Source organism: Syngnathus acus, chromosome 10 (assembly GCF_901709675.1).
Source record: "Syngnathus acus chromosome 10, fSynAcu1.2, whole genome shotgun sequence".
In the NCBI taxonomy this organism is placed as follows: Eukaryota; Metazoa; Chordata; class Actinopteri; order Syngnathiformes; family Syngnathidae; genus Syngnathus; species Syngnathus acus.
In genome coordinates, this window is record NC_051095.1 from 27,453,013 (window position 1) to 27,471,238 (window position 18,226).

Genomic DNA, 18,226 nt, shown 5'->3' on the forward strand with positions numbered 1-18,226 from the left:
GGTGGCAGGAGATTGCCTGATTAAAAATGTCTCAATAACGATGTATGTTTTTCAAACATAAATAATAAACCAATTTAGTTCAATAAGAAAACAATCCCAGACTGTATACCATGAATACATTCTTTTGGGAATTGTTTTTTGAAGTTTTCTTCGCAAAAAAACTCGTGACGTCATCAAAAGTGTTAGGACCCTCAGCCGATCGGAACACGCAGTAGATGTAGTACCTACATCCGGTCTTCTCGCTCGGCGCGGACAAACTCAGGAAAATTCCGAGGCAAAAAGATCCGAGGAGGTCTCAAAAAGAACAAGACCATTAAACAACAGAAAAAACGTCGGTCTGACACATCAGCAACAACAACTACATATTCATATCGAAAGAGATTACGATTGGCAAAAGGTCGTTCAAACTCATCGGAATAATCTGATCTCTGGAACGAGATTTCGATCCTCACAAACTGTCACCGGGTAAGTGAAGTCTTTGTATTCGCGTTATACTCCCGGGTACATTGACATTTTAACTGATAGACCAGGGCGGGCAATTCAAATGATCAGGATCCAACTTCTGTCGACTTTGCATATCATCAGACCATTTGAATCAGGTGTGTTGCAACAGGGAGAGATAGAAAACATGTAGGACACCGGTCCTCCAGATCGGGAATTGTGATAGACCCTTCTGCTATGACGCCACGTTTGTACGTGTTGATGTTACATTCATGGAAGGTCGGAAATTGGAAATATCCTACTCAGATTTTCACGTTTCCGACCTCATGCAAACCAGTCGAATATAAACAACAAAAATGGCTGATTCTATGAAGGTAGATTGGGTCAAAAGTTTTGTACATGAAAAACTAAACTCGTACTTGAAAAAGTAACATTTGAAACTGAAAATAAACGTGTTGAACTTGAAACTTGAAAAAATAAGATAAAAATACTTGGTTAGTGTGTGATAATTCTGAAGGTGGACACATTGCATTGCTTTGTAAGGTAAACCATATTTCTAATTAACGTACAATGCACCCATGCCCTCTAGCGACCAACAAGGAACACTACGTGTTGGAAATGTCAACACAGTGGTTATCCTGCCCTCCAAATATGTTGAATATCCGAAGACAGTAAGCTCAACCACTTTCACTCATCAAGACTCTGAAGCCCAGGTTGAAGGTTGACTCCAGGTTTAATAACAAGGGAAATGGTGAAACTGGGAGAATACAAACCACAGTCATATGAAATAAATTAATTAAATCAATATGAAATCTCAACCATGCCTTTAACATTCACAATATGAAATATGTATCATGTCACTGTAACAAACGCACTGTTATCTTATGGATCAGTGAATCATTATTTATATATTTATTACACATGCACACATTGACTACGGCCACAATATGGCGACAGGAGACTGCTTAACCAACATGACGTTAGCTTTCCCAACAGATCGTCTAACATCACAGGAAACTATAATTTCAGAACTCAAAGGATGTATTTCGATACATAATAATTTAAAACAAAGTTACATACCAACGATGCCTTGTATAACACAAAATGTAGGCAGTAGTTTTGCCGAACTGCAGGCGAGGATAGAACAAGCAGCGTTCGCTTTCAACACCGTGCCGAACATGTGCTTACTGCCCCGCTTACTTCCTGATTCTAGTCACGTGACCTACCCTTAGTAACAATAATCACAGACTACAAAACAAAGACATGACAGTGGTGTTCAAATTTCTAAACAATGTATATACTTTTCGCGGGTGATTCTGGAATGCGGGATCACTGTGTGTACGTGCGTGTGTGTGTGTGTGTGCGTGCGTGTGTGAGAGTGTGACAGACAAAAGTGTTGATACCTCTTTGTTAATGTAAGAAAAACCTACAATTGCCACAGAAATAACTTGAATCTGACAAAAGTAAAGTCAATTATACAGTTCTTACTGTTTCTTATCGGGGGCAAGAAGGAGGACCGTCTCGGAGATGGGACGCTGGTACAGTCCCATCTGTCTTGGAGACCTTGACCTTGATTTTACTTAACATGCCATCGTTGCTGGGGAAGACCTGAGTAATCAGTCCCATAGGCCACTCATTTCTCACGAGCTGATTGTCTGAATGTCTGTGGTGGAAGCCCGCCACTTCTGTCGCGGCTGAAGTGATGCGAGGTATTGCTTCTTCCATCGATCCCAAAACGTTTGGGCCAGATGTTGGGCTTGGCGCCACTGGGACTTGTGGAGGTCTCCGATCCAGTCACCGACTGGGGCTGAAGGTACACTCACCTTCTGGGTGAGAAGGGTCGCTGGAGTAAGAATGAAAGGATCATCCGGGACAGTAGACACTGGTGTCAGGTTTAATTCGCTGACTGAACAACTATTAAGAGAAGAGCAACAGCAAACAAACCACAAGTGAGACAGAATATCAAGTATTTTCTCGCGAGGAGTGCAGTACAGATAGCTTACAACAATCTCACTACACTAAATATCTGTGTACACTCCCGCTCTTTTTATTTGGATTTGCCCTACCCACAATTATGAGACAAAAGCCCCTAAAGGAAAGGGGGAAGCACGTGGGCTTTGCCTCGTAAGCAAAAAATCACCAGGTGTTACATACTAATAAGAACGTGAGGAAAAGGAGTTTGAGTTGAGAAGAGAAAGCCCTTGATCTCTAGTCAAAACATAGCAAGGGATGTTTTACGACCTTGTGTAGGATGAGACAAGCTAGGTTGTTTATTACTGGATACGCACTAACATAATCTTACGATCAAGATAGTTTGGAAAACCCAGACTTTGATGGTCACTTGTAGGTTCATCTGAGGTGCAAGACAGCAATGAGGCATGTTGTCTAACAAAGTGGTCTTTGTTAAGAAGGAACTGTCTCGGTAGATGTCTTCTTTTTGCTGAGTTGTCAGCTGCGTCCTGTCTGACCTCTCTCCTGGCCCAGCCGTACCTTTTCTCTTCTGTGGTACATCATAAAAACAGCAAGGCCAAACAGCAAGCATATATTGCAGTAATATTGCGGTAAAGCATTGATTAGAGAACGCATGATAACATATATATACATTTTTCTAACAACTGGAATCAGAGGTCTGGCGTTGATGATCGCAGCGACCTCTGCCATCAGTGTGGAGAGTGCTTCAAGGCTGAGTCTCGAAGTTCCAAGCTGGAGGAACATTGAGTCCAGGATCTTTCGTGCTACTCCAGTCATCCTCTCCCATGAACCATGTGAGAGGCGTGTGAAACGTTGAACTTCCATGCACATCCTTGGTCCCGGAGAAACTTCTCGACCGAAGCGTTGTCGACGTTTGAGGGGATCTTCAGCTCTTTACAAGCGCCGACAAAGTTGGTTCCTCGATCGGAACGGATGAGCTTCACAGGGCCCCTGACGGCAAGGAAACGCCGTAGGGCGTTGATGAAGCTTGAGGTGTCTAAGGATTCAATGACTTCGATGTGGACGGCTCGTACACTCATGCACGTAAATAACACTGCCCACCACTTACTGTGAGCGAGGCCACCTCTCATACGGCGTGAAGATACAGTCCATGGTCCGAACACATCGATGCCCACGTTTGTGAATGGAGGTTCGGTAGAGAGGCGGTCTGCCGGAAGGTCAGCCATCTTCTGTGTTTGGGGGGTGCCACGCAGTTTGCGACATGTGACACACCTGTGGATCACGCTGCTCACACGCCTTTTGCCGCCAATTATCCAGAAACCGGTGGCCCGCACAGCACCCTCAGTGAACAGTCTTCCCTGATGTTTTGTCTTCTCATGATGGTGTCGAACCAAGAGCGTTGCTATGTGATGTTTGCTAGGTATGATGAGAGGGGTTTTCTCCTCTTGCTGGAGCTGCGCTTCTCTGACACGACCTCTGACCCTCAGCAGACCATCGGCGTCGATGGAGGAATCTAAGGTTTTGAGAGGGCTGTCTTTAGAAAGTTTCTCCTTCTTTCGCAGACAGGCATACTCGTGAGGGTAGATCTCCTCTTGAACTGCCCGGATGAATTGTTCTTTTAGACTGAGAGAGTCCGTCGATTGAGATTGTTGCGTAGCAGTGATGCCAACCTTTGCAGCCACTGGCTTCGGTTGTAGAATCCTTTTGGAAACAACGAGCAACATGGGTTAGGCGAGCTATGGCGTGGGTCAACGATGTCCAACTTGAAAACTTGGAGAAGCGCTGAGACCCGAGTTGTTTGCTCGACATGGTTGTGCTCATAGTCGACACTAGGATACGGACGTCTGGATTTGATGAAGGATTCACCAGCTCGAAGGAGTCTTCTTCAGGCTGGACCTTAAGGGGCTGCTTCAGGAACGCAGGTCCAGACAGCCAGCTGGAGTCTGAGAGACGTGCAGCAGTAACGGACCTCGTGGCGATATCTGCAGGATTCAGTTCTGTAGACACGTGCTGTAGAGATGCACCGATCCGATATCTGGATCGGATATCGGCCCCGATATCAACAAAATTGATGGATCGGGTATCGGAAAATGCAGCCGATCTGTGAGCCGATCCTTTCCTTATTGGGACGCGGGCTACGTCATACGTCAGCAGCACGTGTGCCGCGGGACGCGGCTACGTCATACGTCAGCAGCACGTGTGCCGCATGCCACGAGAGTTTTCTAAACAAACGCAAACATGGAGCGAACGAAAGAGTCAGCTGTGTGGAGGTACTTTAAACTGAACACGCCAACTAGCTCGACGGCAGTTTGTAATGTCCGCAAAGCTAATGTTGCCAGGGGTGGTGGTAGTACTGCCAGTTATAGTACTAGTACTAAGCGGAGCTTGTTTTCAGGGAGCACTTCTCATTGCTGCTTAAATGAGCATTTAGAGCAGGGGTCCCCAAACTTTTTCCTGTGAGGGCCACATAACTTTTCCCTTCTCTGATGGGGGGCCGGTGTCAGTTTGTAACAGAAAGTGTGACGATCGTAGGGGAGCTTAAAGAATTTATTGTTTTCCAGAAAGCCACATATAACCAAATAACGGTTATTTAATAACCCTTTCCAGGTTCTTTACAGAAAAAAAGTCAGGAAACAAATAATAACACTATTAATGAAATAAATAATAACTAAATAGCCCTCTCTGAGTTCTTCACAGAAAAAACAGGAAATAAATAATAACTAAATAACTCTCTCTGGGGTCCTCATAGAAAAAGAAGCCATGGAACATTAACTTTCTGTTGTGCCATGCACAAGCTTAACAGATAAAAGTTCAGCTCAGTTGTCAGAGCAGAATCTCTCTGACACATATGAGCAGTCTCTTAAAGTTCTTGTGTTCCTTCCTTATAATCCTTTTGTAGGTTCCAGTAGGCTTGTAGACACCGCTGTCTTTTTTGTTAAAGTTTGCTAGTGCGTCATAGTCTGGAGTAAAATTTGTTGTGGCAATTCTTAGGCGAGATCCGAGGTGTTGGTCCGTTTACCTCGATCTGTGACGGTTTGATGTTGACGTTCATGTGGCTGAACGTCACGTCGCGTACGTCGAGCCAAATTGGCCACTCTCTTTTAAACGCTCGGCACTGTGTCCACCTTGCTTTTCCTTGGGCGACTCATTTTAATGGAAGGATTCCAGGGGAAGGTTTGTGGGTGGCTTTAGCGCAAAACTGCATCTGAAAGCGCAGCGCGCGAATTACAAGAATGCTGTCGTCACAGCCCACGCTCTAAATTCGGGACTGATACAAATAGAGCGCGAGTGCGCCATGTCCGTACTACTGAGTACGTACGTACACGCACTTGTGAGTGTGCACCGAGCTTTCTGACACGGCTTCCGGTAGTAAATGCGCAGGCGAGCGCTTCCCCATCTACTGGGGAAACGCAGTCATTGCAGGCAAAATGACCAAAAAAAAAAAGTTTAATAATACAATTTGTTCAGGGTTGGCGGGCCGGATGAAACGGTCCCGTGGGCCGTATCCGGCCCGCGGGCCGTAGTTTGGTGACCCCTGATTTAGAGCATCAACAGGTCATGAGTGATGTGGAACGGCACCTAATGTTTACATGTTTACTATTTATTTTAATATTTGGTTACTGTGTGCTTGATCACCCTTTCTATATTTGCCCAGTGCAGTTTCAGCTGCAACATTTGTATTTTTTTTTTTAAGAAGTTTGTATCCTAATTTACTTGAATTTAAATGCTGATACACTTTATTGCTGCTGTTGCACAATTTTTGTTACAAATAAATAGTTCATTGCATGAATCTGCTTTATCTTGTTACATTTTGTCTTAGGAATGAACTGTGTAGTCATGCCTGATGCCATTGCCTTTAGTCTTTTCTGTTCCACATGTAGAGGTATGTAGCTTGTTAAGTCAACCATAATATCTGATCGGTATCGGGTATCGACCGATACGCAAAGCCACGGCATCGGTATCGGTATCGAAACTGAAAAAGTCGGATCGGTGCATCTCTAACGTGCTGCCACTGCTCTCCGTCCTCCTTCAGAGGAGGGGCCACTTCTGCGTGTTTGTTCCGAAAGACCTTCTCCATGAAGGTGAGGAAATGCTGTTTCATCGCTGGTTTCCTTTCCATGATGTTCAGGAACGAGAGGTCGTCAATGGAGGGAGCCACCTTATTATCATCCTTTGTTTGTTGAAACACTGGAGAACCCAGCTGGTCGGTTTATCCGTTGCAGATAAGTTTCTCTGTCGACTGTAGCTTAGGATGATCGGTGCCTTGGAATTGACTGTACCTGTCTTTCACCTGAAGGACGTTTGGGCAGGGTTCGAAGATGGAGGGGCGTTTCTGCTCTGTAGTCTTGATATACAGGGCGTTTATGGTGTCAGGCTTGTGAACCCATTCAAGGTCGAGTTTCTGGGCGAATGGAGCATCTCTTGGACCGTTCACCTGCTTGCGGACTTTATGGGCCGTGATGATGTCTCGCCCAAGGAGAAGCATTATGGGGGCGCTCTGTTCAAGTTCTGGGATGAGATGAGCGATTGATTTCAGGTGAGGGTGGTTGGATGCAGCATTCAGAGTTGGTATCTCGGATCTGTTGTTTGGGATTTTGTTGCATTCTACAAGACTTGGCTGGGGAAGCCTAACTTTGCCGTCCATGGATTCAATTTGGTAGCACGTAGCTCTTCTCCCCATGGTTTCTGTCACTCCAGAGCATGTGCGGAGAGAGTATGGAGAAACGGGGGTCCATGGACATTGAAGGTGTCAAAGAACTCTGAACGAGCCAAGGAGCTGTTGCTGTGTTCATCGATGATTGTGTAGACCTTTGTCGCTTTCTCACGATGGTTGACAGGGTAGATCCTCACAAGGCAGATTTTAGAGCATGATCTGTCGCTCTGATCGCCACCGCAGACATCAGTGCAATTGCCTGTGACCTCCGAAGGAGCTGTAGGGACTGGCTCCCCGCCATGCTCTGTAGTGGGGGCTGGCTCCTTGGTCTGCGATACTGGTCCAGGGTGAAGTGCAGAGTCATGTTTCTCACTCCCGCATTCAATACATGTGGCTGTATACTTGCCGTCCTGGGCCATGTGCTTAGTTGACGTGCAACATTTAAAGCAGATTTTGTGCTCTTTCAGGAAAGCTCTCCTCTATGGGTTTCTCCCGGAAAGCCCGAGATTTCCTTAACAGGTGGGGCTTTTTTTTTTTTTGGTATGGCGCCGCTGTGAGTGGCAGCCTCCCAGCAGTGTTCTCTCTTTTCCTCTTTATTTCCTTCTTTTCTCCTTTTTCTTTCTTTCTATTTGTCCATTCGGCGATGCTGGTGCCTTCTACCGCACCTCGGCGTCTGCAGTTCGCTTCGGATCGGATATTTTTTTTCCCTGGGTCCGGGATGGCTGCGCACATCGGTCGGGACCGGCGTGACTCTACGACGGCTTCCTGCTCATCTGGCCGGTGCTGACCGGGTCCCTCACCTTGGCCTCGCAGCCGCGACCCCTGTGGGGAGTCCGCTCCCTCGTGCTCGTCGGAACCAACGACCTTCGCCGTGCCAGCCCCATGATGACCATCTGCACGTGCCCCGACTGGGTGCCCAGGCCGGTGCTCACACGTTTGCCTGTTTTGTGATGTTTTACCGATTCACGACCACGGTCCATTGGGCGCCGTTGAACTTGGCTGCCCTTACACCTGTTTATGGACCCCGTGGAGGCTATTTTGTGTGTTTTGGGGTGTTCTTTGTGTTCCAGCTCAGTGACCTAGTGGTAGAGTGTCCGTCCTGAGACTGGAAGGTTGTGGGTTCAAACCCCGGCCGGGTCATACCAAAGACTATAAAAATGGGACCCATTGCCTCCCTGCTTGGCACTCAGCATGAAGGGTTGGAATTGGGGGGTTAGATCACCAAATGATTCCCGAGCGCGGCGCCGCTGCTGCTCACTGCTCCCCTCTCCCCCAGGGGATGGATCAAAATCACACGGGGATGGGTTAAATGCAGAGGACACATTTCACCACACCCAGATGTGTGTGTGACGATCATTGGGACTTTAACTTGAACTTTAACTTAACTTATGTGTTGGGGGGGCTGGTTGGCCGCTGTTACTTTTTTTTCCTTTGTCTTGTTGCTTTGCTTTGATGGCTTTCAACTTTCGCACTTACTGGCTTTCTTTGTGGCGCCGTTGTGTGGCAGCCTATTGAGTTGTGCTCATGCCATCTGTGTGTCTTTTATATACCCGCTCTGTGGTATGAATACTGCTGGGGCCTGAATTTCCCCCATCCCCGGGATCAATAAATGTTCAATCAATCAATCAATCAATCAATCAATCAATTGTGAATAGGGCACTGGCGATCGGGGTTTTCGGCTCCAGCGCTGCGTTCCGTAGCACTGACATATGTCTTGTGGACTGAGATCTCCCTTTGTCTGTGCATTTTCGTGTTCTTGCTTGGTTCAGGAATGTCCGTTTGGCTAATGGCCTTGAAGCTCGGGTCGTTCATGATTTTAGCCTGATGGAAGATGAAGTCCATGAAAATTCCGAAGGGGGGAATGAAACTCCATAACGTTGTTTGTAGCTGAATCCGACAGTTCGCCACTTCTCTTGCAGGCTAAAGGGCAGCCTTTGAACCAGGGGACTTATTCCTCTGGCTGTGTCTAGGTACTGAAGGCCTGGAAGGGTTCCGTCTGCCTTGGCTGCTCTTAATTCCATCGAGAGGTCATGGAGCTCATGGAGCTTTGCACAGTCTTTGTTGGTGATATTTGGGAAATTGTTGATGCGTTGGAATAGAGCCTCTTCGACTACTTCAGGGGCTCTGGAGCATGCGTCCAGTCCGTCCCATGTCATCTGGAGTCCTCGTTGGGGATGATTAGCATTGGCATTCCTGATACGCTTTGCATGCTCTCCCGACTCTTTCCCGAGCCACTTGACCAGTAGAACCATCTCCTCGCTGGGAGTGAGATTGAGTCCTCTCACAGCGTTTTGGAAGGACAGTTGCCAAGCTCTGTAGCTTGCAGGCTTGTCGTTGAATTGAGACATACCTGTAGTGACCAGCTCGCGACAGGCAAAATATCTGACATATATATATTATATATACAGTGGAGCCTTGTTTTTCGACCACAAAAATTAATCCATTCCAAGCAAAAAAAACCCCTGCCTTTTTTAAGCATTTTTTAATTTGCGCATTTTTGTCCGATCACACAACTGCAGCACACCGCCGAACGCTTAACCGTAGCGCGTCGCCAACCACGCAACTGCACCGCACTGGTTGCATTATTGTGACAGAGCCGTCGCTGAAATTTAGAAAATATTTGTAAAGTACCGTATTTTTCGGACTAAAAGTCGCTCCAGAATATACGTCGCATTAGCCATAAAATGCACAATAAAGTGAAAAAAACCATATAAAAGTCGCTCCGGAGTATATTGGGGGAAATTTATTCGACAAAATCCAACACCAAGAACAGACATGTACGAGCAACAACAGGCTAAACGATAGGTAGCTAACGTGACATAAAGACAAACGAAGAGCTGAGAACGGCCCTGACGTAACATTCTATTACATAAATAACATGTTAATCAAACTATCTGTGTCACTCCAATTCATTAAATCCATCGATCGTCCTTTATGGAAACGATGCCGTGTATGTGTCGCGCCGCTGACGTCTAAATATTCTAAATATTCCACAGACCTATATAACGATATATAAAGTATATATCAAATAACTAGCATATAAACAACAATATTATCAAACCATCTGTCACTCCAAATCATTAAATCCATCGATCAAATTCCTCGTCCTTTGTCAACAACGCCGCGCGAGCGCGGCTGACGTCAGCCTCGTCGTTATTCCACAGAGCTAGTATATAACAATATTGTAGCGTTAACAAAGTACCAGGAAAGACGTGGGTTTGGTAAACGGCTCTTTATTTAACAAAACGAGTTCAACGAGCCAACAACTACTGAACTGTAACAATAAAAACATATTACAAGTTGCTACACAAAATAAAATGTATCAAATAACTATAACATAAATAGTTCACTGCCACACGGCCCCAAGCACCGGCGTGGACTTCCAGGCGTCTGGCGGCGTGGACTTCCATCCCCGGAGGTGGCACTTCCAGCCACGGAGGTGGAAGAGAGCTCCATAGAATAGGTGCGTAAAATCTATGTCCGAGCCCCATCCACCGTCCCCGGGCAGCCACCCGGCCGAGCGCTTGCCCCCGACTTCCATCCACAGAGGTGAAAGAGAGCTCCATAGAGTAGGACCGGGCGTGCGTAAAAGCCATGTCCGAGCCCCAACCACCGTTCCCGGACAGCCACCCGGCCGAGCGCCAGCCCCCGACTTCCATCCACGGAGGTGAAAGAGAGATCCGTAGAGTTGGACCGGGCGTGCGTAAAAGCCATAATAGTTTTTCAAACCTTCTGTGTCACTTCAAATCATTAAATCCTTCAAACTCTTCGTCCTTCGTGTCACTTACAAACAAAGCCGCTGACGATGCCGGTCGTACGTGGGGCCCTTCGTCATCTTCGTCATCCCGTGATCGAATCTTTGTCCTTCATGTAAACAACCGCCGCGCCACTGACGTCACTTGAAATTCAAATTACAGTAATCCCTTGCTACATTGCGGTTCGTTTATCACGGTTTCACTTTATTTATTTTGAATTTTGAAAATTTGTGAAAAAATTCACATATAAGTCGCTTCTCAGTATAAGTCGCCCCCCTACCCAAACTATGAAAATAAACACGACTTATAGTCCGAGAAATACGGTACTGATGTACTTTCCAAAATTTAAGTGGACCTCAGTGCGCAGGGAGCTTAATTTTGTCCGATCGCGCAACTGCATACATATACACAACATAGTTATCTTTTATGTTAGCAAGACAATGCTAATCTTGCTCACAGATGGCCTGAAAAATAATTACCGTTTTTTTCCGTGTATAATGCGCCCCCATGTATAATACGCACCCTAAAAATGGCATGTTGATGCTGGAAAAAAGCCTGTACCCATGTATAATACGCACCCAATTTTCTGTTTTTTTTTTTTTTTTTTTTTTTTTAAGTCCCAATGATCGTCACACACGCAGGGAGGCAATGGGTCCCATTTTTATAGTCTTTGGTATGGTCTTAACTAGGCTGGATTTTTTTTGTTGGCGTTGATTTCTCCGACTGCCCATAAAGGCACCACCGCGATCAGATGAAAAGAGAGGAAAGTGACGTGCGGACATGTAAAAAAGGCGGCTCTGTATGGGAGAGATGTTGAAGAGGAATAAAAACACCCTTGGAAACCAAAACTTGCCCCTCGTCGTGACTCGGAGCCGCAACAAATGTTTCGGATTTGTGTAGGGTACATTGTGACAGCAAACGAGCAGGTGATCGAGCAAGCGTCTGATACGAGAGCATATGGAGCGTGTTTGAAGTGAACAGCAGAGACGAAAGGAACAAGGCAAAGTGTTGTGAAATAAAATATTACCTGTAATACGCATTTTGTTATTTGCTGATTGTATTAAACTATCACATTCATTGTCAGTCAAGAAGAGAAGAGGACTATTATCCCTTCTTTGACGAAATGACCAGAGCACAGTACAAACACACTATTGTCGGTCAGTCCTGTTGTTGGTTTTGTTGTACCATGATTTTCTTAAAAAAAAAAAAAAAAAAAAAAAAAAGAGAAAACAAATTAAAACAAATTTGTACCCATGTATAATGCGCACCCCAGATTTTAGGACAATAAATGAGTTAAATTTTGCGCATTATACACGGAAAAAACGGTAAATAATTGAAACATTACATATATGGATAGGTCTGATGACACTGAACATTTTGAGTGGCTCAAAGTAAAAAAAAAATATCCAGAAATGACAAAATTATCACACCTCAAAAGCACTGGCCAATTTTGCATTCAGAGTTTTTTACCACAGAGAAATTGAAAAAATTGTCCATGAACAAACCTTGACAAGAATATTAACATTAAATATTAACATGCACAAACCATCACTCACCTTTGTTGCTCAGTGAGCTATAGATTCAACTTTTATCATCTAGCACCATTTTTAGACTACAATATGTATGTGTGGCGTACCATCTGGTCTAAACATGCAACGTGGTATCCAGTCTTGTCTTATTTATTTACAAAACCTGTTTTAGCAGCTATCTACAGCAGTGGTCCCCAACCACCGGGCCGCTCTTGACACAGGGCGCTCGTCTCGGTCACGTGACATGTCACCACAGTCAAGCCCGCGAGGCAAGCAAAAATGAGCAAGAAACAGAGAAGTTTGGAAAGCTTCTTCGGAAAGGGAAAAACGTCCAATGAGGACACTGAAGAAGAAGAGGCTACGACTTCTAAGAAAAGGAAAGCTGCATTTAAAAGAACATTTCTGGAGTCCTACTTAAAATATGGATTTATCGCCACAGGTGACTCTGACGCGCCAAGTGCACTCCGCATATGTGGCGAAAGGCTAGCTAACGAGGCAATGAAGCCTTCAAACCTGCTTCGGCACATGGAGACCAAGCATCCTGCATTTAAAGACAAACCTTAACCACTTCGGGTGTCATTGTCTCCGATTACGCCTAGATGGGAACGGCTCATTTCTGACAAAAGAGCTCGGTGCTCCCACTAATTCAACGTTTTATTTTTATGTGGTTTATATTTGGTTTTATGCCAGTCGTATCATTTTATTTCATCCTATTTATATATATAAATATTTAAATAATAAATATATAAATATATTTATTTATATAAAGGCCAGTCCGCGAAAATATTTCTGACACGTAACCGGTCCGTGGTGCAAAAAAGGTTGGGGACCACTGATCTACAGTATGTCAGGTCCCTCCCCCACCGTCTGTTGTCTTCCGGGTTAGAGCACGCTGGCGTCAAACTTGTTGACTGCCGCTTCTGTCCCGGACCGTGTCCGTTACTTGTTTTTCGTTTTCCTGTTTTCAGTGCACCCGTGTTAGGTTTAAATACCATCAGACATTAAACCACACGCTGGAAGGAAGAGGAGGAAAGAACCAGAACAGGTTTACTCGCGAGGAGAACGATAGAGAGAGCAAGCTCAGTTACAATCTCCATCAATTCTGAGTTCTCACTTCACGTGCTCCTCTATTTTAATGTTTTGGTTGCCCTGGTTACAGAGGCGTTGCTACACTAAAGGGAGGGGAGATTGTGTCGGTAGCAACGCTGATTAGCTAAAGAATGTAGTGTGGTGTAAATTAGCACTTCATTGTCGGCCCGTGACCCCCGCAGAGTTTGTCCAGCTGTTCTTCTCCCATTGTTGACTGACTCGTCCGCAAGTGAGATCAGATAACTTGAATTGCCGCTTTCCTGTGGAACAATGCAACTAAACCTTTGCTAGACTTTATCTACTTAGTAAATTAACACACAATAACAATAAGTAACTTGTCCTAAACACTTAAACAAACATTGAGTAAAAATGGGATAACTTGCATGCAACTACTTCAAACAAAGAAAACCAGTTCTGACCAACAACAATCTATGAACCAAACCTACAGTAAAAGAACGAAGTTCTTTGACCCAAATAAGAACACTTCGCCTATGCAAATAAGCTCTGCTCATTGTTGGTGAAGGCCTCTTACAGGAACAAAACACACACAACAAAAGGACATATGGCTGCCAGGGATCAAAAGACATCCCTGACACAAAGAGGAAAAACCTAGACAAAAGGAAAGTCATAAGATGTAAAGACAAGGCCGCCAGGTGTGACAGGCCAACGCTTTACATAAATTATTCCAACAACCCGTCTCTTCTTTTATTTTTCTCGTGTTGTCCTCCGTCCACTTCGCATTCCCGCAGCTCCGCTCTCACCTATCTGTTTCCTCTCCCTCGGACTACCAGCTACGTTAGCCAGCTAGCCAACAGCCAACTGGCCAAAACCACCACCGGACCCTCCTGCCTCCCGACTCTGAGCCTGTGGCCGCCTGCTGTGGACTCTACGGCAGCTCTGGCCTGGCTCTCTGGCCTTCCGTCCGGCGTTCTCGGGCGACGGGCTCCACTCCCTGCGGGCTCCACTCCCTGCGGGCTCGCCAACCGTGGCTCTGCTGTGTGCCGCCGTGGTGCGTTGGGGCCTGCCGTTCGAGCGGGTGCAGCCGAGGTCGACCGGCATCACCATCTGGTCCATCTGGTCCAACATCTGGACCGGCACTTCCCCGATGGCTCACCCATCTCCTCTTTTTGGACTACCAACCCCCCGTCACCCCCACCTCCCGTACTGCCAACTTCAACAACCTCCGCTTCCGCCCCTCCTGCTCCTCCATCCATCTCCTTTGCACTGCTGACCAATGTCCTGTTATTAACTATATCCTATTGTCTCACCCCCCCCCATACGTACCCCCCCTTTTTTTTGTTATCTGTAAAGCGTCTTTGGGTTATTGAAAAGCGCTATATAAATTGAATGAATTATTATTATTATTATTATCCGAATTTCGTTGTACAACTAAGTTGTAAAATGACAATAAAGGGCATTCTATTCTATTCTATTCTATTCTATTTTACATAGCCAAAATCCAAAACGTTCTTTTTTTTGTTTTTTATCCACCTGACTGCGCGTAACTTTTTGGGGGTGATTTTTCTGCCCATTTTCTAATTTGTAGAATTTCAATTCATGTTTATGTGCACAATCCTTGAAAATTCACTAAAAAATAGTGGATGGAAACCCACCTCAAGTTGCTCTCTCCAGTGAACATAAACAAACCATTTCTCATTTCGCTTTTAGAAAAATGAAAAACAAACATTTATCTCATATTCTATTTTTATTTAATACACCTCGAGCTTGCTTTGTCTGGAAACCAGGAGAGGCTCTTCTTCTGCTGCTACTTCTATGCGTCTAGCACAGGGGTGGGCAAACTTTTTGACTTGCGGGCCGAATTGGGTTCTAAATTTTGACCGGGGGGCCGAACCAGGAGCAGATGGATGTATTGTTTGTGTGAATATAAATTGCATAAAATATTTTTACTTTTAGTAGATACTAAAGCATGGATATTAAAAAAAAGCTTTTTGAAAACAAATGCATTTATTAACAGCATTAAAAAAATATTTCACCAAAAAACTACTATCAGTGATTCTTATTAAATACGACACTGTTATGATGAATAACATTCTCCATCACTTCAGCGCCTGCAGGTCAGATTTATGAAATATGTTTATCTAATGAGGCGAAATCACATCCAACGGCAAACATTCTGACCAAATACATCATCTTGAAGAATCAGTGAAAGAATACATCTAAATAAAGTAATAAAGAAATCAATAGTATTGTTGGTTTCCCTTTTTGGCTAGTGCATCATAGTCTGGAGTAAAATTTGTTGTGGTCATTTTTAGGATGGAGCCGAAGTGTCGGTCCGTTAACCTAGATCTGTGACGGGCTTTGTTGACGTTCATGTGGCTGAACGTCTTCTCACACACGTAGGTCGAGCCAAATTGTCCACTCTTTTTTAACATTCGGCACTCACTGTCCACCTTTCTTTTCTTCGGGCCACTCATTTTAATGGAAGGATTCCAGGGGAAGGTTTGTGGGTGGCATTAGCGTAAAACTGTATCTGAAAACTCAGCGCGCGAATTACGAGAATATTGACGTCACAGCCTACACTCGAAATTCGGCACTGATAGTAGATGAAATTACTACGTACTACTGAGTACGCACGCACACGCACTTGTGAGTGTGCACCGAGCTTTCTGACACGGCTCCCGGGAGTAAATGCGCGGGCGGGCGCTTCCCCATCTACTGGGGAAACATAGTAATTGCAGGGAAAATGACCCCCAAAAAAATTAATACAATTTATTCAGGTTTGGCGGGCCGGATTAAACGGCCCCGTGGGCCGGATGTGGCCCGCGGGCCGTAGTTTGCCCACCCCTGGTCTAGCAGCAGTGACTAAAGCAGCTTGTATACAATGTCATTCAAAAGAATGCGCCAAAATCATCACATGATAATTTAAAAACAAAGAAACAATCAAAAACTTTCGCTTTGACACTTGTTGTACATATCTCAAAGTCTTAATGTATTGTTATTACTCAATTTGGCCAGTGCGGCAGCACTAACAACATCAAGGCAATATTTTTCTCCCAAAACATGCCTCAGGTTATTGCAGTCCACCGTGTTGATTGCAGCTGTTAATCAATCGTTTGTCATCGATGTTTTTATCGATAGTGTTGAAACGTGAAGTTTGTCTTTAACATGTAATATGGAGGACATGTTACTTCACACAGGAGTTACTTTGAGGAATGGAGTTGTCTCAGAGGGACAGAGTCTCTGAGCTTGTGGAAGAGCTTACAACATCTGGACAGCTGCAGCTAAACAAGGAACAAATGAAGAAACTCAAGAATATTTGCAAGTATGTCAAACCCTTTTTTTTGTCATTCATTTCCAGCCACTCTGAGAAGATCACCAAATGATTCCCGAGCGCGGCACTGCTGCTGCTCACTGCTCCCCTCTCCCCCAGGGGATCGATCAAAATCACACGGGGATGGGTTAAATGCAGAGACAAATTTCACCACACCCAGATGTGTGTGTGACGATCATTGGGACTTTAACTTTTTTTTAACTTAAGATAACTCCTGGAGTATCAGACATTTTACAGTATTTTGTCAGAATCTTTTTCATGTTAAATGAATGATACATACATTCTATCAAATGAAAGAATAAATTCTCTTGTTTCGCCAGAAATAAAGGTGTATTTCTGCAGATGTTGTGAAAGAGCTATTTCAATAAAGATGAATTAACGAGTTTTCCGTTTAGCAGAAGAGTGACTGTGATGCGAATATTTTTGGCTGACTTTACTAAAGATGGCCTGTCCGTTATTTACATTTGTTGGCGGCCTGGGCACCTGTCCGTCAGTATTCTCCCCACCGACTCACAATGTCCCAAGTCGAGGTTAACAGCTACCTAAATAATCGACTCCAGCAAATTAAATTGGAAAATATTCTTTCTGACCCTCTCACCATCTCCAAAGGGGTTCCTCAAGGCTCGATCCTAGGCCCATTGCTGTTCCCCATTTACATTAATGATGTAGTCAAGTATGTCGGCAGTTCAAAGATCCACCTTTATGCTGATGATACTATCCTATACTCTGAAGGTCCTTCTCTCCATTCTGCAGCATCCTCATTACAACTTAGCTTCACCTCCGTTGAACAATATTTCCATAATCTCCATCTCCTTCTTAACACTAAGAAAACCAAATGCATAATTTTTAACCGGTCTCGTGCTCCCAACGATACCCGTAAAATATTTTTGGTCGAAACTCCTTCCATTTCTCTGCAGCTTATGATTGGAATACTATGCAAAATACCCTAAAATTCACTGTCATCACATCATTTGCAGTTCTCAAACAAAAATTGCAACAAGTTTTAACCGACTCTTGCAGCTGTTAGTTTAAATATGTTGTTATATTGTATAGCCTTTCCCCAACGTATTATCTATTGATACACATTCTAATACATTTTCAACCACCGAGTGACATGCTCTCCAGTGTCTCACAAACAATGCTGTCTTCAATAAAAAGTGCCACTCCTCTACTTGGTTTATTATTCCTGCTCTTGTGCACAAATTTATATCCGTTAAGGTAAAAGTCCTTGTACTTTTCTTCATTAATCCAGGTTTCAGATATTGCAATGATGTTAAAAGGTTTGGCCAAAGTCAATGGATTAGAATAGAATAGAATAGATCTTTATTGTCATTGTCACATGTACAACGAAATTTAAAAAGTGCCAACCGATCCGCGCATGCGATAAAAAATATATAGCATAAATAGAATAAAAAGATTAAAAAAAACAAGCTAAAAACCCACAGAAGAACATACACAGACATAATCATTTACGTTTAGCTGCATTCAATGTGACTACCGCTGTAGGGTAAAAACTGTTGGCGAATCTGCTAGT

The 18,226-nt window shown here is 44.4% G+C and overlaps 1 protein-coding gene across 5 annotated transcripts in view; it reads left to right on the plus strand.

Annotated features, from left to right (window-relative positions):
- The first annotated feature begins 186 nt into the window (after window positions 1–186).
- The window catches only part of uvssa (UV-stimulated scaffold protein A), a 158,523-nt gene continuing 140,483 nt past the window's right edge, over window positions 187–18,226 (plus strand). The window contains exons 1-3 of one of the 5 annotated variants that reach the window (XM_037262838.1): window positions 187–383; window positions 434–457; window positions 16,559–16,683. In XM_037262838.1, coding sequence (XP_037118733.1) covers window positions 16,574–16,683 — 110 coding nt within the window. In that variant the 5' untranslated portion in view covers window positions 187–383; window positions 434–457; window positions 16,559–16,573. Of the gene's footprint in view, window positions 466–16,558; window positions 16,684–18,226 lie in introns of all 5 variants that reach the window. The other 4 variants (XM_037262837.1, XR_005099210.1, XM_037262839.1 and 1 more) reach the window with 4 other exon arrangements.